This window comes from Ovis canadensis, chromosome 2, assembly GCF_042477335.2.
Source record: "Ovis canadensis isolate MfBH-ARS-UI-01 breed Bighorn chromosome 2, ARS-UI_OviCan_v2, whole genome shotgun sequence".
In the NCBI taxonomy this organism is placed as follows: domain Eukaryota; kingdom Metazoa; phylum Chordata; class Mammalia; order Artiodactyla; family Bovidae; genus Ovis; species Ovis canadensis.
In genome coordinates, this window is record NC_091246.1 from 241,656,105 (window position 1) to 241,678,488 (window position 22,384).

At 47.7% G+C, this 22,384-nt stretch overlaps 1 protein-coding gene across 1 annotated transcript in view; it reads left to right on the plus strand.

Moving 5' to 3' along the window:
• Positions 1-12,091: 12,091 nt before the first annotated feature.
• The window catches only part of NKAIN1 (sodium/potassium transporting ATPase interacting 1), a 46,380-nt gene continuing 36,087 nt past the window's right edge, over positions 12,092-22,384 (plus strand). Inside the window, exon 1 of the mRNA XM_069578778.1 lies at positions 12,092-12,568. Within this exon, the coding sequence (XP_069434879.1) occupies positions 12,515-12,568 (54 nt within the window). The 5' untranslated portion in view covers positions 12,092-12,514. The remainder of the gene's footprint in view (positions 12,569-22,384) is intronic.

Genomic DNA, 22,384 nt, shown 5'->3' on the forward strand with positions numbered 1-22,384 from the left:
CTGAGAAAAGAAGCTAAAGGCAAACGACAAAAGGAAATATATACCCATCTGAATGCAGAGTTCCAAAGAATAGTAAGAGAGATAAGAAAGTATTCCTCAGTGATCAATGCAAAGAAATAGAGGAAAACAATAGAATGGGAGACTAGAGATCTCTTCAAGGAAATTAGAGATACCAAGGGAACATTTCATGCAAAGATGGGCTCGATAAAGGACAGGAACCGTACGGACCTAACAGAAGAGGTGGCAAAAATACACAGAAGAACTCTACAAAAAGGTCTTAATGTCCCAGATAATCCCAGTGTGATCACTCACCTAGGGCCAGACATCCTGGAGTGTGAATTCAAGTGGGCCTTAGGAAACATCACTAGGATAAAACCTAGTGGAGATGATGGAATTTCAATACTGAGCTTTTTCAAATCCTAAAAGTTGATGCTGTGAAAGTGTTGCACTCAATATGCCAGCAAATTTGGAAAACTCAGCAGTGGCCACAGGACTGGAAAAGGTCAGTTTTCATTCCAGTCCCAAAGAAGGGCAGTGCCAAAGAATGTTCAAACTACTGCACAATTGCACTAATTTCACGTGCTAGCAAAGTAATGCACAAAATCTTCAAGCTAGACTTCAGTAGTATATGAACCTAGAACTTCCAGATATACAAGCTGGATTTAGAAAATGCAGAGGAACCAGAGACCAAGTAAGCTGAAACTTACAAGTTTGGCCAGGAAGCAGAAGTTGATCCACTGTGGTCATCTCTCTCTAATTGACTATTGGGCAGAAACAGTCCGTTAGAAATTGGCTTTGTGCAGAAAAATGACTTATGACCTTCCTTCAAAGTATAGCATCCAAAAGTATTGGAGCCAGGAAGGACCTTACAGATACTTAGGTCATCTAATCCAACCTCATTTGCAGGAGAAACTGAAAATATATCCTTTACACAAGGTCACATGCGAATTAAGTTAGAGGTTTTGCTCATTCAGGAAACATTAATTCAACAGGCCTCTGTGGTGGGCCCTGTGCTATGCCCAGAGAATACAGAAATGACTGAGTCATAGCCTCATCTCTGAAGACTCACAGGGCAGAACAGTGGGGAGAGAAAAAAAAAATTCACGCTTCTCAAACTGATCCACATAAATGCCTTAATGGCAGAGGAAAATGAACTGGAGCAGGAATGAAGAACTCCTAAAATTAATAACTGAAATTTCACCTTGAATCTACAAAAATGTATGATTCCCCCCTCAACTTTTAAAAATGTTCCAAACATAAAAATTGAAATATTAACATAGTATATATATATGTTCCACCTAGATTCAATAATCTCTTCTGGTAGCTTTGAAATATATATACTGCCATGTGTAAAATAGATGGCTAGTGGGAAGTTGCTGAATAACACAGGGAGCTCAGCCTGGTGTTTGTGACAACCTAAAGAGGTAGAATAGAGAGGGGGTGGCTTAAGAGGGGATTATATGTATACTTATGACTGCTTCATGCTGTTGTACCACAGAAACCAAAACACTGTAAAGCAATTATCCTCCAATTAAACAAATTTTAAAAAAAAATTTTGAATAACTATTGAAAATAAGATGCAGTCATCATAATTCTTTACTCCCAAATATCCCTAAATACTCTACTAGGTATCTCCTGAAAACATTCTCTTTCATAGCCACAATACAATTACCACATCTAAGAAAATTAACAGCAATTCCATAATATCATCTAATGATCATATTAAAATTTCCCAATTAAAGTATCTTTTATAGCTAATTTTTCAATCTAGAATCAATCAAGTTTTATGCTTTGGGGTATTCTATCTCTCCAATGTCTCTTAATCTAGAACAGTCCCCCATATTTTTTCCCCAGTGAAACTGACTACTTAAATATATATGATTTTGTATGCTGCTTCATAATATAGCTGTGCTAGTCTTACAATAAAGAATGTTTTAAATGAGGAAGCAAGTAAAACTGGCACCCCAGGAAGATGTACCACATTTACGTGTGCTTTGTGTCTTCTCATGTTCTTGTTTTAGAAACAAATATAAAGAAATTCAAATTCAGTCTAATACATACTGTCAGCGGTATGCCTGCAAACTAGGAGGCAGTGGCTATGGAGAATTTAGACAAGGTTTTACTGAGGAAATGATGCTTTAAGTGAATCTTAAAGGAAGATGGGAAATTGAGGGGGAGAGATCTGAGAGGGGGTTAAGTACTGTCTGGGCAGCAGGCAACAAACTGGTGTGGTCAAAAATGACACACAGCACGTGGTGGTGGTAACAACTTATTTGGGGAGTGACAGATGAGTAGAAACCTTGGAAAGTGTTGGAGTCAGATTGCCAAGAGTCTAACAACCAGGTGGGCAGCTTTGGGCTTCATGTTATGGGAAGGAAACCAGCAAAGTTCTCTTGGTACTCTGCATAGGAGGTCAGCCGCTCCTGAGGTTGCTTTTGATTATGGTATCACCTCAAAATGCAGAGCCAAGACAAGTGGATTATAAGAATGCAGATTTACACTCAGCAAAGAAAGCAGCTGATTCAGACCTGTCCACACACACAGAATGGTGGAAGGGTCCTCCGCTCTGGAGAGCACAAGTAGAAGCTGGGTGACCATTTGACAGGAATGTCTGTGTTGTATTGATTTAGATAGTTAGAGCTGCTCATCAGAATCCCTGGGGGATATATTCTTAAAATACCTGTAACCAGGTCCCACCTGCAGAGATTTTGTTGGAGTTGAGCTGGGGTGGGGCCCTAATCTAGGTGCAGGTGGTCTGCACGCTAATATTTGGGAGCCACTCAATCAGAGGACCACTGTGGTCGTCCCAACTCCATTGTTCTATGATTTTCCATGCTGTTTACCTAAGATGGTAATTTTAGAATTCAGTGAATTGTTTGCTGTGAAAGGTTGTCTAGTTGAAGGCTTATGGAAAATGATAAGGAACTGAGAATCCCATCAGAGCATTTGGGACCTGCAGAAGGGGCCAGGCCCAAGCTGACCCCGTCTGTTTTCCTGTCCCCAGTTGGCCCTTGGGCAAACCCAGCGCAGCGTAATAAAGGCCCAGGGAATTATGGAGCCGACTGGAGAGAGCCTCCTGCCATCTCTCAATGTCCCCAGCTCAGCTGGCCTGAGGGCAGATTTTAACTGAAAGCCCATGTGGCCTCTAAGGGCTAGTGAAAAGGGAGATTAGTTTTGGCTGTTGGCAGATTCTGTGCTAGGCATTCTGGGCCCAGACAATGAAAGTCAACTTTCTATAAGCTTTATTGCCATCAGAGCTGTTTAGGGTTTCCTGACCTAGACCCTGCCCGTTCATATACACCCTGTTCTTCCTCTTCCTTTTTTCTCAACTATTCTTTCTTATCAGAGATTTTTCTTTTTTCCTCCAACCAATTTCCTGAAAGGAATGGTGACGGAAAGAAGGCAACAGGCAGTAAAAGTATGTATAGAAATCAAACAGAAGAGATCCTATCTCCTAAACACAACTTGCTGTTAAACACTTCTGTGCTGGGACTTCTTTTTTGTCTAGCAGCCCACATTTCAGGCATCAGCTTTTCTCGAAGTTTTCCATCACTGCCTGTACCCAAGCAGAGTTCATCATTTTTTCCACTATTAATTTTCTGTACTTCATTGGCACTTTGCTATTCTGTGTATCGCTCATAACAATCTGTTTATTTGTCCGTCTCACTCACAGGCCCAAGAGTCACAAACTCAGATGCCATCAGGGCCCAGAGAGGAAAGGCAAGTGGGCAGAAGCTACTGGGTTTAGGGAAATAAGTATTGTACAATGTTATGCTATAGGCCAGTGTGCTAATCCTCCAGCCTTTAGCCCAAGGATTATCAGGGGCAGCTACCTGATTCATCTTTGATTCCACAGTTCCCAGCTCAGTGCCTGACACTGTAATGGAAATGACCTGGAGTTCTTGAGATCCAACTCTGCCCTAATGTGCTGTGTGGAGTAACAGAACTCACTCAGCCTCTCTGCCCTTCTGTCTTTCACGTTCTCCGTTTCTTATTTCTTTTTTTGCCAGCCATATGGCTATGTAAGATCTTAGTTTCCTGACCAGGGCTTAAACCTGGGCCTAGGCAGTGAAAGCGCAGAGTCCTAACCTCTGGACTGTGAGGGAATTCCAGGGATCTCCGTTTCTTTATGTCTTACCTCTTCAAAAAAGGCATTTTGCAGATCATCTCAGCCAGTGAATTTTTCACTTGGTTCCTGACAGACTTTGGCTCGAGGTGCTGATCTGGGACCTTCACAAGATGAGAGAGCAAACTGAGACAGCAAGCTGCCAGTCCTCTTTCTCCACACAACCAGAGGGCTCCCACATTCTTTTTTTTTTTTTAGTTTTAGAAATGTATGATTTCTTTCGAAGAGTCTGCTGCTAAGAAGTTCGAAAACCATAAGGAATGCAGTAGGTTCTGCCTGGATTCAAATCCTGATTTTCCCACTTTCTTGTTATATCATGCAAGTGATCTAACCTCTCTGAGCCTCAGTTCCCTCTCCTAGAAACTGCAGGTGGGGATAATAGTGCCCATTTCAAAGGGCTCCTGTGAAGTTTAGTGAGTTAATTCATGGAAGTGGCTCTGAACAGTGCCTGCGCAGAATGCTTAAGAGGTGTTAGTTACTGTGTCATATTAAGGTCTTCATCCCTAGTCCTGGCACAAAACTTCTAAAACTCATGCAGTGCCCTCAGTGATAGGGAGTGTCTCTTCTTATTCACCTGTCCCTTTTGATCACACCTGAGTTTATTCTAATGAGGTGACTTAGGATGAGACCCATAGACAGACCAGAAAGACCAAGTGACTAAAGACGGAAATTTTAGCCCCTCCTACTGAGCTCCAGGGCTTCCCTGGTGGCTCAGATGGTAAAGCATCTGCCTGCAATGTGGGAGACCTGGGTTCAATCCCCAGGTCGGGAAGATCCCCTGGAGCAGAAAATGGCAATCCACTCCAGTACTCTTGCCTGGAAAATTCCATGGACGGAGGAGCCTGGTAGTGCTACAGTCCATGGTTGCAAAGAGTGGGAGACAACTGAGCAACTTCATTTTCTTTTCTCACTGAGCTCCAGGAAAGAGGGGCAGCAGTTAGTGACCAAGCTCGATAACAACTCTTGAACACTGAGATCCTGAGAAGTTTCCAAGTTGGTGAATCATCTGAGAAGGTTGTGCACTCCAGCTCCACAAAGACAGAAGTGCCCAGGACCCTTGCAGACTTCACACTATACACCTTTTCATCTGGCTGTTCATTCAGTATCCTTTATAATAAATCAGTAAAAGTAAGCAAAGTGCCTTTCTGAGCTCTGTGCACTGTTCACAGACAAATTATCCAACCTGAGAAGGAAGTCCTGGGGGGACCACCCTATAGCTGGTTAGTCAAAAGTAAGTGTGGCTAGAGGTTTGCAACTAGCATCTGAAGGAGAGGCAGTCTTGTGGGACTGAACCTTGATGCTGTGGGTCTGTGCCAACCTGGGTAGTTAGTGTCAGAATTAAATTGTTGGACCATCAGCTGGTGTTGGAGAATTGTTTGGTGTCAGAAAACTCTCCAGAAACTGTAATTGGTGAGCATGTTCAGTCCTCTAACTTGGAGGGAAAATTTAATAGCATTTCCTCTATCATGTGAGTGAACTTTCTCAAAAACCTTCAGTGTTTCAACCCACAGAGGGACTAATGGTGGAAGGAAGATTCAGACACAGCATCTAGGCTTGTTTTAGGTCAAGAGAAGAACGTAACACCTCAGAAATTTCCTCGCTTTAGCTGCTCCTGATGCATCTCTCTCAGAGGCTGACCATGATCCTGCCTTCTCACTCCGGAAGCGTGGGTATATTCTGAATCATCTCTGTCCTTTATTTCTAAATCCTGCTTCATTTCCTCCACATTCTTTCCCTAGTCCAAGGGTTAGTCATCTTTTGTGTCAACTACTCCAAGCCCCTCCTGACATCATCCTCAGCTCCTAACACCCGCAACTTCTTGCCAAAGATGTTTCGTCTCTACATTTAGACTGCCTTCCCCCTTAACATCCTGGACTTGCTGGTGGTAAAGAGCATGGATATGCTATGGCCCAAGGCAGAAATATTCTTTCACCACGTATTTGCTGACTCCTGACATGATCCAAGCTCTGTGGGATATAGAGATAATTTATGACATAGTCATGGTTCCAAATAATAGCAAGGAGAGATAAGAAAGCCTTCCTCAGTGATCAGTGCAAAGAAATAGAGGAAAATAATAGAATGGGAAAGACCAGAGATCTCTCTCTAATTTCTAATAAGGAAATTAGAGATACCAAGGGAACATTTCATGCAAAGATGGGCTCAAGAAAGGATGGAAATGGTATGGACCTAACAGAAGCAGTAGATATTAAGAAGAGGTGGCAAGAATACACAGAAGAACTGTACAAAAAAGATCTTCATGACCCAGATAATTACGATTGTGTGATCATTCACCTAGAGCCAGACATCCTGGAATGTGAAGTCAAGTCGGCCTTAGGAAGCATCACTACGAACAAAGCTAGTGGAGGTGATGGAATTCCAGTTGAGCTATTTCAAATCCTGAAAGATGATGCTGTGAAAATGCGGCACTCAATATGCCAGCAAATTTGGAAAGCTCAGCAGTGGCCACAGGACTGGAAAAGGTCAGTTTTCATTCCAATCCCAAAGAAAGGCAACGCCAAAGAATGCTCAAACTACCACACAATTGCACTCATCTCACACGCTAGTAAAGTAATGCTCAAAATTCTCCAAGTCAGGCCTCAACAATACGTGAACTGTGAACTTCCAGATGTTCAAGCTGGTTTTAGAAAGACAGAGGAACCAGAGATCAAATTGCCAACATCTACTGAATCATCAAAACAGCAAGAGAATTCCTGAAAAACATCTATTTCTGCTTTATTGACTATGCCAAAGCCTTTGACTGTGTGGATTACAATAAACTGTGGAAAATTTTTAAAGAAATGGGCATACCAGACCACCTGACCTGCCTCCTGAGAAACCTATATGCAGGTCAGGAAGCAACAGTTAGAAGTGGACATGGAACAACTGACTGGTTCCAAATAGGAAAAGGAGTACATCAAGGCTGTATATTGTCAACCTGCTTATTTAACTTATATGCAGAGTACATCAGGAGAAACGCTGGACTGGAAGAAGCACAAGCTGGAATCAAGATTGCCAGGAGAAACATCAATAACCTCAGATATGCAGATGACACCACCCTTATGGCAGAAAATGAAGAAGAACTAAAGAGCCTCTTGATGAAAGTGAAAGAGGACAGTGAAAAAGTTGGCTTAAAGCTCAACATTCAGAAAACTAAGATCATGGCATCTGGCCCATCACTTCATGGCAAATAGATGGGGAAACTGACAAACTTTATTTTTGGAGGGGACTCCAAAATCACTGCAGATGGTGATTGCAGTCATGAAATTAAAAGACACTTACTCCTTGGAAGGAAAGTTATGACCAAGCTAGACAGCATATTAAAAAGCAGAAATATTACTTTGTCAACAAAGGTCTGTCTGTCTAATCAAGGTTATGGTTTTTCTAGTAGTCATGTATGGATGTGAGAGTTGGACTATAAAGAAAGCTGAGTGCCAAAGAATTGATGCTTTTGAACTGTGGTGTTGGAGAAGATTCTTGAGAGTCCCTTGGACTGCAAGGAGATCCAACCAGTCCATCCTAAAGGAGATCAGTCCTGGGTGTTCATTGGAAGGACTGATACTGAAGCTGAAACACCACCTGATGTGAAGAACTGACTCATTTGAAAAGACCCTGATGCTGGGAAAGATTAAAGGCAGGAGGAGAAGGGGATGACAGAGGATGAGATTGTTGGATGACATCACCGACTCAATGGACATGTGTTTGGGTAAACTCCTGGAGTTGATGATGGACAGGGAGGCCTGGCGTGCTGCGGTACAGGGTTTGCAAAGAGCTGGACATGACTGAGTGACTGAACTGAACATGGTCCTAATAGAGCTCACAGTCTATGGGGGGAAACTAAATCAAACAAGGACAGTAAATCCCAGTAAAAACTCTCATGGAGATAACACTGGTCATCCCAGAGGAGGGTGCCTCCTTGAGGCTGTAGTGTGAAGGAAGGTCTGGGTTGGGTGGGGGGAGTAACAAGTGAGCTGAAATTTGAATAGGACGCTTCCAGCCTGAGCATTCAGATGGGAGATGCATTCTAGACAGAACAACACATGCAAAATATGGAAGTAAGTGATGGTGTGGTGTGTGTGTGGTGTGGGCCAGACTTTGTCTAAATGGAATGACCCAGGGGCAGAGGCTAGTTCTGCTGATGTCAGGCCATCAGTTCTGGTCCCATAGGACAGATTTAAGAGTCAGTCAGCCTGTCCTTGAGCAGGGTGTCACAGGCATGATGTGATACAGCCAAGAGCCTGGCAAGCACAGGTCACAGCCCCAGTGGAATCTGCTGTCATTAGGAGTAAATGAGATAGTGTATGTCAAGTACCTGGCTCAAAGCAAGCACTCAATAAATGGAAGCTATTATTGTTATTATTATTGAATAGCATTGTGAGTGTCACGAGGGAACTGGCAGATGCTGTATGTGGAAGGGGCTCCAGAGAGGATCTGCTAGAGAACCGTTACATTTGGGCTAAGACTTTGCCAGGCTGGTTCTTTTTTTTTGTAGGAAATGGGCTCTGGAGAATCTAATGAAACCTGCGGACCTTCTCCCAAGAAAAAGACACACATCTGTTCAGATGATGATTTGTATGTTATTTCACGGACTTCCCAGACTCCTGGAGGCCTGTATAGTCATGGAAACTGGTTGGACACAGCTGTTATTTGCCAAGCATGGCTGAGAAAAGAACCCACTCTTATCTCAGCTTATTATTCTAAGTGAAAACCTCACCTCACATAATTTCTTTTTTAAAATTTTTTAAAAATTCATTTTTTAATTAAACAAAAATTTAATTAGTTAACAAAAATTTAATTTTTGTTGGAGTATAGTTACTTTACTAGAGAAGGGAATGGCAACCCACTCCAGTATTCTTGCCTGGAGCTCCCCAGAGACAGGGGAGTCTGGAGTCCATCGGGTTGCAAAGAGTCAGGCACAACTGCCATGACTGAACACACACATAGTTGCTTTACAGTGTTAATTTCTACTGTGCAGCAAAGTGAATGAATTATATGTATACATTCATTCCTCCTTCCCTGGTGGCTCAGATGGTAAAGAAACCGCCTGCAATGCAGGAGACCCCAGTTTGATCCTTGGGTCAGGAAGATTCCTGGACAAGGAAATGGCTACCCACTCCAGTATTCTTGTCTGGAGAATACTGTGGACAGAGGAACCTGGCAAGCCACAATCCATGGGGTCGAAAAGAGTCGGACATAACTGAGCAACTCACATTTTAACTTTATACATATATTCACTCTTTTTAAGATTTCCTTCCCATTTAGGTCACCACAGAGCATTGAGTAAGTTCCCTGTGCTATACAGCAGGTTCTTATTAGTTATTTTATACATGAAGTGAAAGTGAAGTCTTTCAGTCACGTCCAACTCTGCGACCCTATGGACTGTAGCCTTCTAGGCTCCTTCACCCATGGGTTTTCCAGGCAAGAATACTGGAGTGGATTGCCATTTCCTTCTCCAGGGTATCTTCCCAACCCAGGGATTGAATCCTGATCTCCCACATTGCGGGCAGACTCTTTACCGTCTGAGCCACCAGCAATGTATATATGTCAGTCTAAATCTCCCAATTCATTCACCCCTCTACATAATTTCAAGTCTATGAATAATCTGTGTGGTTTTTTAAAAAAATAATTAAATTTATTTATTTTTAAAATAAGGATAATTTCTTTACAGTATTGTGTTGGTTTCTGCCAAACATCAACATGACTCAGCCGTAAGATGCATACCTACATCCCCTCCCGCTTAAATCTGTGTGCTTGGGATTTCCCAAGTGGGGCTTCCCTGGTGACTCAGAAGTTAAAGCATCTGCCTGCAATGCAATGCGGGAGACCAGGGTTCGATCCCTGGGTCGGGAAGATCCCCTGGAGAAGGAAATTGCAATCCACTCCAGTATTCCTGCCTGGAGAATCCCATGGATGGAGGAGACTTGTACAGTCCACAGGGTCGCAAAGAGTCAGACACGACTGAGCGACCTCACACTCTAACTTTGGGACTTCTCTGGTGATCCAGTGGTGAAGACTCTGCCTTCAAATGCAAGGAGTACATATTCGATCCCTGGTTGGGTAACTAGGGTCCCACATGCTGTATAGTGCAGTTAAAAAAAACCACAACTATTTGGCAAAAAAATAAAATACCTAGTGGCATGCTGACAAGCGGATAGAGGAGGGAGACCAGTGAGGGGACCATTCTGATAATCCAGGAAGAAGACAGGGCTGGTTTCGGGGGCATGCATCCTCTGCATCACGTGGGACACACCCTGTGCTTGTTTTTATGCTCTGCTGTGTTTTCATTCCTATTGGGCCATAAGGAGCCTTGCATTTTCATTTTGCACTGGACTCCACAAGTTATCTCGCCAGTCATAGGAGACCTTATGCATTTGAGTGCTCACCCTGTGTTGTTCAGTCACTTAGTCATGTCCAACTCTTTGCAACCCTGTGGACTGCAGCATGCCAGGCTTCCCTGTCCTTCACTCTGTAAGCTGCGCAAAAGTGGCAGAGCTGCAACTGGAACCCAGGCTGCTTGGGTCCAGAAGCATGGGTCTTATAAGGTCTATGTCACTGTGCCTTCTGTGTCCAGAGTGCTAGTGAGACTGGAGAAAAGGTGAAAGAATAAGAAACATTAATTCTTGGGGACTTTCCTGGTGGTTTCATGGTTAAGAATCTGCCTTGCAAGGAAGGGGACTGATCCCACACTCAGGCAACTAAGCCTGCAGTGCCCCAACTAATACCTGATGCCGCCAAAAATAGATAAATTTAAAAAAAAATTGTTTCTTTTCCCAGAACACTGTTCTCCACCTTGGCTTTTCCTTCTAAATCTGGGTATCAATGCTATGTCCTAAAAGAGGCTTTCCTGGTCTCCAAACGTGAATTACAGCTCCCTTATTCTTTCACTCTTCCTTATCTTTTAAGGCACTTATCAGAATTTGTCATTATGTATTTATATGTTTTCTGGTTTTGATGACAATCTGTCTCTAGACTATTATCTCAGCGAATGCAGAGGTCGGTTCATCCCCTTATTCCCCAGTGGAGATCCTGGTACCTAGTAGGTATTCCATAGATATCAACTGGAAGGTAAGTTCATAGAATATAATGACAGGTCAGATGGGATAGAGAAGCCCCCGAGGATGATGCAGAGATTCCCACTTGAGTGATGCTAGTCCTCAAGACGACTGTAAGAAGTTAGGAGTGGTGCTGGAATGAGTAAATGGATTGGGAATGTGTTTGAGAGTTTGAGTGCTTTTCAAGGGGTGTCTTGGAGAAGGCAGTCTTCCACTGACAAGTCCTTCACTCCCTCCCCACTGCTGCCTGGGATATGGGGACTACAGCCCCCTGGGCAGACCTCTGCCGTCAGGCAACTCTGTGCTCGTGCCCCAGGGAGCCTGCCTGTTCCCTAGCCTGGGAAGCTCAGTGGGTTCTGGAACAGCGCTGCAGGGCTCATTTCTGGATCATAGGGGCCCCAGGAGTGTGTATGCAGTCAGGTCGGGCTCAGTAAATGCCAGTAGAGGAAAAGAAGGAAGAACTCTGGAGGGAGGCTGGGAAGGGTAGCAGATACGGGAACTGGAGTGGAAGGAAACAGAGGCCAAGGTTGGAGCCGCCAGGCCCTGGAGACAAGGTGGACAGAGGCATGCTCCACACTCTCGGAAGACCAGGCACAGAGTTAAGCGCTTGATTCACATAACTGCATTTCATCTTTGTGGCAACACAAGAGCAATCATAATTGCTCCTATTTTGTTAAGAAAACGGAGGCCCAGAGAGGTGACGTGATTTGCCCAAGGTCACACAGCGAGCGAGCTGCGAAGTCTCGGTTTGACCCAAGCCTGCTCTCTGCTCACTTCATTCCCTGCCTCTTCGGCGCTGCCCTCGGTTTCCGAACCCCTTCTCCCCACCCCTCCACTTCCTTGGCCGCCCCGCCCCCCCCCTCCCCTCCCCTCCCCTCCGCTCCCCTCCGCTCCCCTCTCCTCCTCTCCTGCCCTCCCTCTCGGCAGCCGCGGCGGCCGAGCCACGTGGTGGGGCCGGGAAACCGCGGCCGCCGAGCGCCCGGGCGGCTGCCCCAGCTGGGCAGTGCTGCTCTGCGCTGCGCCGCGCTCGGTGCCTGCGCGCCCCTCTCCGCGCTCCCCGCCAACCGCCCCGGGGCGGGAGGCGCGCCCGGCAGCGGGGCGTCCAGACAAAGGAGGCGCGGCAGAGCCGGCGCGCGGGCGGACCGACCATGGACTCCGAGCGCGAGCGGCCGGCCCCAGCCCTGAGGACCCGGCGCTCCCGGGCCCGGCCCTAAGGCGCCCGGCCCCGCCGCCCGGGGCGCCCAGCGCGGAGGACGCGGAGCCCGTGCGGCACGGAGGAGGCGGCGGCCACCGAACTAGAGGGGCGCCGCGGCGGTCGGCGCGCGCGACCCCCGGAGCCATGGGCAAGTGCAGCGGGCGCTGCACGCTGGTCGCCTTCTGCTGCCTGCAGCTGGTGAGGGCCGCGCGCCCGGGCGGCCGGGCCGGGTAGGGTAGGGCGCGGCGGGGCGGGGTCCCGGGGCGAGCGGGTGGGGTGTGGGTCTGGGTGTGGGTCTGGGGCGAGCGCCCGGGTTGGGGGTGGTCTGGAGTCACGGAGCGGACGGGCGGAGCCTGCTCCTGCTGGCCCGGCTGTCTCTTTGTGTGCGCCTCTCGCCCGGCGCTCCCCGGCCCCCGAGTGCGTCCTGTGCGCGAGTCCCCGGCCCGCCCGGCGCCTGGGGCTCCACGCGACTGGCCAGCACTGGACGAGTGGCCTCCTGTTGGGGAGATGCGCTGTGGGAGTGTGGCTCTCCGGGGCTTGGGGGTGTGTCCGAGGCGGGTGTGTGGATCCCTTGAGGTTCCTGCCGTGTGTTTTCCTCCAGATCACTCGTTTGCGTGGGTCTCTGCCTCTGGTCTCCGCCCCACTGAGCGTTTCTCACAAACTCTCTGCTCCTGTGTGTCTCTCTCCGCGTTTCTCCTTGGTATGTGTCTAGATCTCTGACCATTTCTGGTCCATGTTCATCTGTGTGTGGGGGGCTCTTAGACTCCAAGAACGTTCTCTCCTTTGTGCTCTTCCTGCCTGCCTCCACCCTCCTGACTGGGCAGGCCTAAGAGCCCCTCCCTGGAGAGGGTCACAAGGAGCTACTCGGTCCTGGGCCAGCTGACCAACCAGGTGCGGGACTACCCTCCCTGCTTTGGCTGTGACCACCGTAGCGATAGGCATTGTCAGTCTTTCCACCAGAGGGGCGGCGTGTGGCGGGGTGGAGGGGGTGAGACATACTTGGGTGCCCAGGGAGGGTGGGAGTACCTGGGGACACTGTACATAATCCCAGGGAAGCCAGAGGAGTGAATTTGGGGGCTGAAGAGGACCAGCTCTGCCTCTCAATACAGACTCTGGCAAGTGAGTTTGGGAAGGTGGATAAGGAGAGGCCAGGATCTCCTGCCTATGCTAGAGCTGAGATCTAACCAGTAAAGAGGTCTGGTCTGGGTTCCACTTTTGCCTGCATCCATTGCCCTTCCTCCACCACTGGTGTGTACATACAGTAAAGCAGAAGGAAACTCTGAGTATGGATATACAGACCCCATTCGTCTTTCTTCTTTCCTCTTGGGGACCCCAGCCCCAAACATTCCATCCACAGACCTGCCCTCTTGGACAGTGGCCCAAACAGCTGGGCCCTGAAGATTGGAGCCCTGCTCCCAGCTGTGGGCTGCAGGGCAAGTGACATCTTGGTCAGCTTCTCTGCGAATTGCTCATCCTTGAGGTTGGCAGGGGGGATTAATTAAGATCAGGTAGAATGGAAACTCCAGAAGGGCAGAGATTATCTGTTTTGTTCCTGCTAAATCCCCAGCAGCTGGAACAGTGCCTGGCACTCCATTAATATTTGTAAAGTAAATGAGTGAATCAGTTATTTGGCAACTCCTGGCTCCCAGTAGAAACACCCTCTTTATCTTCTTTCAGGAACATAAAATTCCAAAAAGTGCTGAAACTTTCCAAGGAATTTTCTTTCTGAGTTAATTTTAAACTAGGACTTTTTCTTTTTAGAGAAGTAACATGGGACGTCTTGACGGTCCACTGGCTAAGACTCATCGCTCCCAGTGTCGGGGGCCCGGGTTCAAGCCCAGGTCAGGCATCTAGATCCCACATGCAGCATCTAAGAGTCTGCTTACTGCAACTTAAGATCCACTTGCTGCAAATAAAAAAGGAAAAGAAAGAAAGAAAAGTAGCATATACATTTTATTAAATGATTAAATCAATAAATGGAGCAGAAGATAAAGATGTTTCCTTCTATGCCCAGACCCACCGTATTCTCTGTTGATGATAATAACAGTCCTTAGCTTTGGGGAACAGTTACTAGGTGCGAGGTGCCCTTGTAAGCACTTTTCCATGTATTAACTCATTTAATTCTCATAACAATCCTATGAATTTACTTGTCCAGAGTTCTCTAGTTAGGGGCTATAAAGCCAGACAGCTGACCAGCATCCTCCCTTGCCTTCTTTACTGGAAAATAAGTAGTTCTGGCTGTGATGAGGGGTGCTTACTTCTCTGTAGATAAATGAAAGTGGCGAGGCAGTCTCCCTGCTTCTCTCTTACCTGCCTCCATAGCTCTCCCCAGCTCAGCTAAATCCACCTTTCCACGTGGAGGGCTCACCAGCATAAGTGGCTCTGGAATCCGACAAGACCTGGGTGGGATTCTGATCCTTCTGAGTCTTAGCGGGATGCCTTTGGGTAGCTTGTGAGCACTCCATGAGATAATCTGGGGAGGTGCTCCAAGAAGGGACTTGGAAATTGGTCTCTTGGGTCTGTTGCTCTGTCTGGGCCGATTGCAGAGTGGGTCCCTTCAACTGTCACTAATCCCCAGGAGCCTCTGCTGCCTTGCAGCCTCTGTAATGTGCTCCTGGATGGTAGAATTCACCAACCTGACCATCCCAGGGAGAAGGGAGCCTGTTTTCTCATCCAGTGGAAAGGGGCAGAGAAGGAAGAGGCTGCTAAATATTTCTCAGCTAAAAACTTTTGCAGAAGAACTGTATCATTTTTCTTTCTCATGTGGGGTTTGATGATTACAATAAAACAGCCCAGTTCTAAACGCTCTTCTGGAGTTGGGTTAGACTTGCTTTGGGTGAGGGAGTAGGGTGTGAGGGTGCACTAGAGGGTGGAGGAAGCAGGTGAGGGCTGAACTGTTCAGGTAGACAAGTACAGGGGACAAGCCTCTGAAGTTTGACATGACGGACATGGGACCGAGTCCTGGCTCTGTCACTTCCTTGCTGTGTGATCATAAGCAAGTTGCTTGGCCTCTCTGAGTCACGTTTTGTCATCTGTTAAATGGAGATGATAGAAACAGTTCCCGAGGGACTTCCCTGGTTGTCCAGTGGTTAAAAATCTGCCTTGCAATGCAGAACACCTGTTTGATCCTTGGTGCAGAAAGATCCCACGTGCTGCAAGGCAACTAAGCCTGTGCTCTGGAGCCTATACCGACTGAGCCTGCGTGCTGCAACTACTGAAGCTCCTGCACAGGTCCTGGGACCCGTGGAAACTAGAGAAGCCACCTCAGTGAGAAGCCTGTGCACCTCAGCTAGAGAATAGCCTCCACCCTCTGCAACTAGAGAAAGCTCGAGCAGCAACGAAAAACCCTGTACAGCCAAAAATAAATAAATATTTTTTAAAAAAGAAAAGAGTGCCCAATCCTTAGAGGTGTTGTGAGGGTTAAATGCATATAGCTTGCACTGTGCCAGGCACAGAATAAGCATTCAGTAAACTGTAACTTTTTTTTGTTGTTATCTTTTTAGAAAATTTTTTAAAATTTGTTTCTTTCACTGCACTGGGTCTTTGTTGTTGCACTCGGACTTTCTCTAGTTGCGGAGAACGGGGCGTGCTCTCTAGCTGTGGTGCGTGGGTTTCCTATTGCAGTGGCGTCTCTTGTTGCAGAACGCAGGCTCTAAAGCACACAGGCTTCAGTAGTTGTGGCCCACAGGCTTAGCTGCTCTGCAGCATGTGGGATCTTCCCAGACCAGCGATCGGACCTGTGTCCCCTGCATCAGCAGGCAGATTCTTAACCACTGGACACCAGGGAAGTCCGTATTGTTATTATCTTAATGATGTATATCCTGAGATGCTTCCCCAGAATTGTGACCCAGACATATCCAAGGGCCATCCTGCACTCTTCCTTTGTGGGAAGCAGCACGTAATTGGACACGAAGCTAAGAGTCTGGAGGCCTGGATTCAAGCTTTCCTCACTGACATCCGGTGAACTTGGGCAAGTCTTTTCCCTACAGCAAGCCTTGGCTTTTCCTCATCTTAAAATGGGAAGAACCACTGGTCTATGTCTCTAGGGCCTTGCTAGTTCTGCCCATCTGGCACACTGAGAGGATGTCTGGACTAGCCTGGAGGTTCCCATGTGTCAGTCTGGTTCCACTATGTGGAACATCTTGGGCCCCTTGCTTTCTCCTTACCTGGTGTATCATCTTGACATTATTAATGTTATTCCTAATTTTTGTGTGTTTCCCATTTACCTCCCCTGCCCTTCTTTCCTAGTCCACCTCCTTCCTGAAACCTTGCAGGCTATGCTATTCTTCCAGTAAGAGGATGAACCAAGGAGATTTACCCAAAGGAATCATCATCAATTTCTTCACCATCGTCATTATCACTCCCATTTCTGGACTCCGGTGCTAAGCACTTTATATGCATTACCTCATTTAACCCAATGAGCTTACATATGTAACGTACTTGGCAGAGTGCCTAGTGTGTGTTCAACGATCGAAACGTAAGCTATTTTACTGCTTTTATCCTTCTTATTGTTACCCTACAAAATGTGATAGAGGTTTTTATTAGCCTGTTTTTCTGATGAGGAAACCAAGGCTCAGAGAGGTCTAAGCTAGTCAGTGATGGAACCAAGATTCATGCGCTCTTTGGCCTGAGCAGAGAGCCACCCTCTCTGCCCTATGTCGCTCTGCTACTCATGCTTCAGCAGCCTGTGGCCTTGGACCTCTTCACTGCGTCAAGCCTCAGTTCCCTTATCTGAAAACTAAAATGGTACTATTTCAGTAGGATCACGCACCTGCCGGGCTCCGTGAGCCGGTGAGTGGTCAGTAATACATCATTGCCATGGTTGTTCTTGTCCCCGCTCCGGGTGACCTTGGACACATGCATTCGCTCCTCCGGGCCGCAGTGTCTTTCTCTGTCCAAGAAAAAGAGTTATCCTTACCCCTCAGAGTTGGAAAAAGGGCTTAGCCAGCTGCCGTGTACATAGTAGGTACTCAAAAACAAAAAAAAACACCGATTTTATTCTTTTCCCTTCTGGAAAGCTCTTTGCTTTCTGGAAGGTAGTGGATGAGAGGGGGAAATATGTTGCTTCCTGCTGAGCTGCGAGTAATGGTGTGAAACGTGGTCAACCTGATTGATGTCGTTATTAGCAGCAGTGATGGTGAAGACCGGAGGGAGCTGGGTTCTGCAGGGGTCTGCACTCAGAAGCAGCTGCATCTGCACGCTCAGGGCGTCCTGGGGAGTGGCCGGCTCTACTCTGGTCCTTGGGCCCGGCTTCAGAGTCAGGGCACTGGCCTTCTTTGTTCCTTATACCCCTTTGGACAACATAGGGGCTCAGGTAATCAAGCCCCTTTTGCAGATGGACAGACTAAGGCCAAACAGCCTTCAAGACCCTGGATTGGGGCAGGGGGCAGCATACGACCCTGGTTCTGCTCCTTTGCAGGGGTGGGTGGCTGGGCGAATTTGACATAAGTACCCCATAAATGGAAGCCACTCTGAGATCTGGTATAGTGGAGTGAAAGGCCAGTACCTCCGGGATCAGGCAGACATTGCTGCCTTGCTTTGTGACTTCCAGAAAGTCCCTTACCTTCTCTGAGCCTCTGCTATAAAGTAATCAGAATAACCATGGTACCCCATGGCAGTTTGAGGGTGTTCCCTGAGCTGATGACCGGACAGCACTGGCCCAGGTGAGTGCTCCCTGTGGCCTTGAGGTTCGGATAAGTCACTTCAGCTCCCGTCTCTGCCTGGATTAGAGATTTTAGTGATCAAGAGTCGTACCCATAAACTCTTCAAGTCTTAGTTTCTTTACATGAAAAATGTGTGGTTCTGTCGGAAAAATTAATAGGAACGATTTCCTTTTTATTTGGTGTGTGCTGTGAGCCAGGCACTACAGTAAGCATTATACATACCTTGTCCCTTGTTACTGTCTGGCTTATCCATGGCCCCCCGTATACTGGGGACAGAAGAGGATTCACACATCAGATCTAGAACTCCACAGCTTCTACCTTGCATGCCCTGTTGTGCCCCCTGTAGGATTTGGGAGATGCAGGATGCGAAAGCTGATGGAATAATCTAAATCTTCCCTCATCCGTAAAGAACTGTTACTAGATGACTAGATGCCAGACCTTCTGAGCTGCTTATTCAAATGCTAACCCCATCCACCATTCCCACTTCCACTCACCCCAAGGCCTGTGTTAGGTTTAAGGGAATTTATGACACAGGTTAAGAACAAACTACCCAAGAAATTAACCTGTATTGAAGACTTATCAGCCCTCATAACAACTCGATGAGATAGGGTTGGTCTTTATACCCATTTACTGATGGGCATACTGAAGTCAGAAGAATGAAATGACTGGTTGCCAAGGAAACAGAAGATACAGTCTAGGCGGCACATAAATGATCAAGGGGAAAGGATCTGAGAATAGTTGCAAAATCTGGACCAAGTAGAGATGGTCCGCTCTGATGGTTGAAGTCTCTTTTCTCCTCTAGTTTCAGGGAGTCGTGAGTGATGGGAAGCAGGCTGAGGCCAGAGGTGTGGAGTTTTTAAAATTAGCTCATTTTGGTTGCACTAGGTCTTCGTGGCTTTGCACAGGCTTTCTCTAGTTGGGGGCAGGGGGCTGCTCTTCATTGCAGCACACGAGCTTCTCATTGAGGTGGCTTCTCTTGTTGTGGAACACAGGCAGTAGGCACGCGGACTCGGTCGTGGCGGCGCATGGCCTTAGCTGCTCCACAACATGTGGAATCTTCCCAGACCAGGAATCAAACCCATATCCCCCCACCTCATTGGCAGGTGGACTCTTATTCGTACCGCCAGGGAAGTGCAGAGATGTGTTTTTAAAGGCCAGCTCCTGGCCACAGTGGGTGGAGATGGCTTTGGTCTGGGGGACCCCAGTCCCTATGCTCTTGGTCTCCCTGCTGGTCCTGGAGAGGGAGAAGGATGGTGATTCAAAGACTGAGAGAAAGCCTCAGGCAGCAAAGCACGCCTCCCGGGGACTTGTGCCAGCAAGTACTGGGGTTTTGGAAGAGCAGTTGCTGAGGCTGTGGGTTCTGATGGCTTACCCTGGCCTCCTGGCCTCTGCCTTTCAAAGCAGCTAGTACATCCAGAGTCAAGGAGTTCAACTGGGAAGAGCTTGAGCTGTGTCATCTGGCTGGGGGTTAAGCTCCATCTCTTGTCTCTTTATAGCCGGGTGACCTTGGGTAAGACACTTAACCTCTGTGAGGTTCCACCTGCACTTCTCTGAATCAGGGTACTAGTAATCTGCCTCAGAGAATTGTCCTTCCTGGAGTTAAAATAGGCTGCCTAGGAGCCCACAAAGTATTCACAGTCTTTTAAAAAGTACATTTATTTAAATAAATGTATTTATAATTTTCTTATTTTATTTTTTAAAATAAATTTTAATGTATTTAGTTGTTTTTAGCTGCGTCAGGTCTTGGTTGCAGCATGCTTGGTCTTCGCTGTGGTGCATGGGCTTCTCTCTAGCTGTGGTGCTCGAGTTCCAGAGCGCGTGGGCTCTGTAGTTTGCAGTCACGTGGGCTCAGTTGCCCCGTGGCATGTGGGATCTTCGTTTGCCTACCAGGGATCGAACTCGCATCCCCTGAATTGGAAGGCGGATTCTTAACCACAGGACTACAAAGGAAGTCCCAGGGTTCACTCTGGAATGCCTTGGAAATGAGACAGCAGATTCTATGAACCTGAATATCGTGGGATAGGAAATGGACATGTCCTTTTATTAAACTAGTTGAAGCAGAGGTTCTACTAAATCTGTGTGGCCTTCCGCCTTACTGTCCCTCGATCTTCTCTTGCCTAAAATGGGAATGATAATAGCACATTCTCATGGGACTGCAGTGAGGGTGACCTGAGATAAGGCAGAGAGAGCTCTGGGCACAGAAGCCAGCACTCACTCAGAGGAGATCAAAGAAGAAGCTTGGCTCTCTGCGTCCCCCTCTGTAAAGGGAGAAGGTTGGACTCCTCATCTCAAAGGACCTCTGCAGCTCTGACTCATCGATGAGTTCCATCCTTTCCTGGGTGGAGATCAGAGCTGCTGCCACATCAGCCCACTTTGCTGCAGGCAGTGGTGACTGAAGGGAGTATCAGGCTCTGGGCGGAGGAGGCGACTCCTGCTGCCAAAGACCTGCCTGAGCTTGACACCTGGGTGTCAGGTTATCCAGGATTCGGGGAACCTCTTCCTTCCGCTGTCTGTTTGAATGAGATTCCCTATCCCAAGTACCCACATGGCATATTTGGCTGTAAAATCAAGTCTCAGGCTACAGAGGCTCAGAGTAGGAGGTTCTAACCCATCACTAACTCCTCAGGGGAACTTCCTCACCCCTAGGAAGATAAAATACTGTCAGGTAAGAGGGCAAACATTGCCTCAACTAACCCTACCCCGAGAGGCATTCAGCAAATATTTATGAAGCATCTACAAAGTTCTGGGCATGATTCTTGCTGCTGCCCAGAACCATGATTCTTGGTCACTTTAGGGTACAAAATACGCCCTCAGCTGCAAGTCAGAATCCCAGGATTCTGGTACTCACTTGCTGTGCAACTTTGAGCTGGTCCTGTCCCTCTCTGGGCCTCTTTTTCTCCAGTTTGTGAAACCAGGGGATGGAGGAGAGGGTGTTGAGCTCCATCAGCAGTTTTCAAACTACAGAGGCTCTGCCGTAGTGGGCTGACCGTTGAGTGATGAGTTCCCTGTCTCTCATAAGGATTAACATGTAGGTTGGATGACTTGGATGTGTACTGATCTCATGATGATCCAAGTCCTTTGGAAACACCAGATGCTGATTCTAGGTCCTGAGAGGACAGTGGCTATCATACAAAATGATGTATATTATGAATAATGAAAATTGTGAGCACTTTTGTGCTTTTACCATGCCCCTTTACCTTGAGCCTGCTCCCCTACCACCCCAAATCCCAGAGCCTGGCTGAGCTCCTGGCACTGAAGTGGGGAAGAGTAAAAGTCTGCAGGTACTTTACTCCATGCTCACTCCGGCTACCCATTGCCCTCGAAGGAGAGGCAGCCCTGGGATTATTAGGGTGGGGTGGGTCCTACGCCTCTTTCTTTGGGGGTGGGGGCGTTAGGTTCTGCAGCCCCAGCCTGAACCAGAGATGTGGGTTTTCAATTACACAATTAAATGCACAATTAGACATAATTACCAGTGCTCCGAGCCCGAGACTGCTCATAATAGGCGTGTAATCTACTGCAGCCTCTGTTTACACTACTCAGCGCGCTCCCTGATGCTGCCAGGATGCCTTCACACTGCACTGTTGCCATGGAGACAAGCCCGCTACCACCATGCAGGGCTGACAAATGGTGTTCTGGTCCTGGACCCCTGGATTGTTTCCGAGGTCTCGGCGGCCAGCCCTGGAGTGGAGCGGCCAGCCAGGTGCTCCCTGCCCTCTGACATACGCCGCTGGTTTGAGCTAGCCTCAGAGCCACCAGGGAGAGCAGGAGGCAGGAGCGTCAGCCTCCCCTCCCCCCACCCCAGAGTCCTCAAGGCTGGAGCAGGATGGCCCAGGTGCTGTGAAAGGTCTGAAGTTATCAAGCCACAGTCTGGACACAGGCTGGACAAGGAGCCATGCACGCAGCCCGCTCCCGCATGGGCCCGGCTCTGCTGTGCACGGGCTCCATGACTTCAGAGAGCTTCGCCGCGCTCCAGGGCTCAGTTTCCCCATGTGTAAAACGTCCAATAGAGAAGATTTACGGAGCGTTTCAAAGCACTGCCTAATGTCACAACTGCTTTACCTGTAGTAGCCTATTCACACTCACTACACCCCATGTGGTAGACAGTTGTGAGCCCCTTTTTCCAGGAGCAGACTCCAAGGCCACAGGCAGTTATGTCAGGCAGTGGAGGAGCTGCGATACAAACCTGGCAGGCTGACTCCAGATCCCGTTCTTAGCCTCTAGCATATGGCCTTGCCTGTGTCATCCCACATCCCCAGAGCTGGACCACTCTTCTCCTCACCTCCTAGAGGAGGCCTCTGAGATTCAGAGAGGAGCAGTTACCCGCCCAGGGTCACCCAGCAAGGCAGTGACA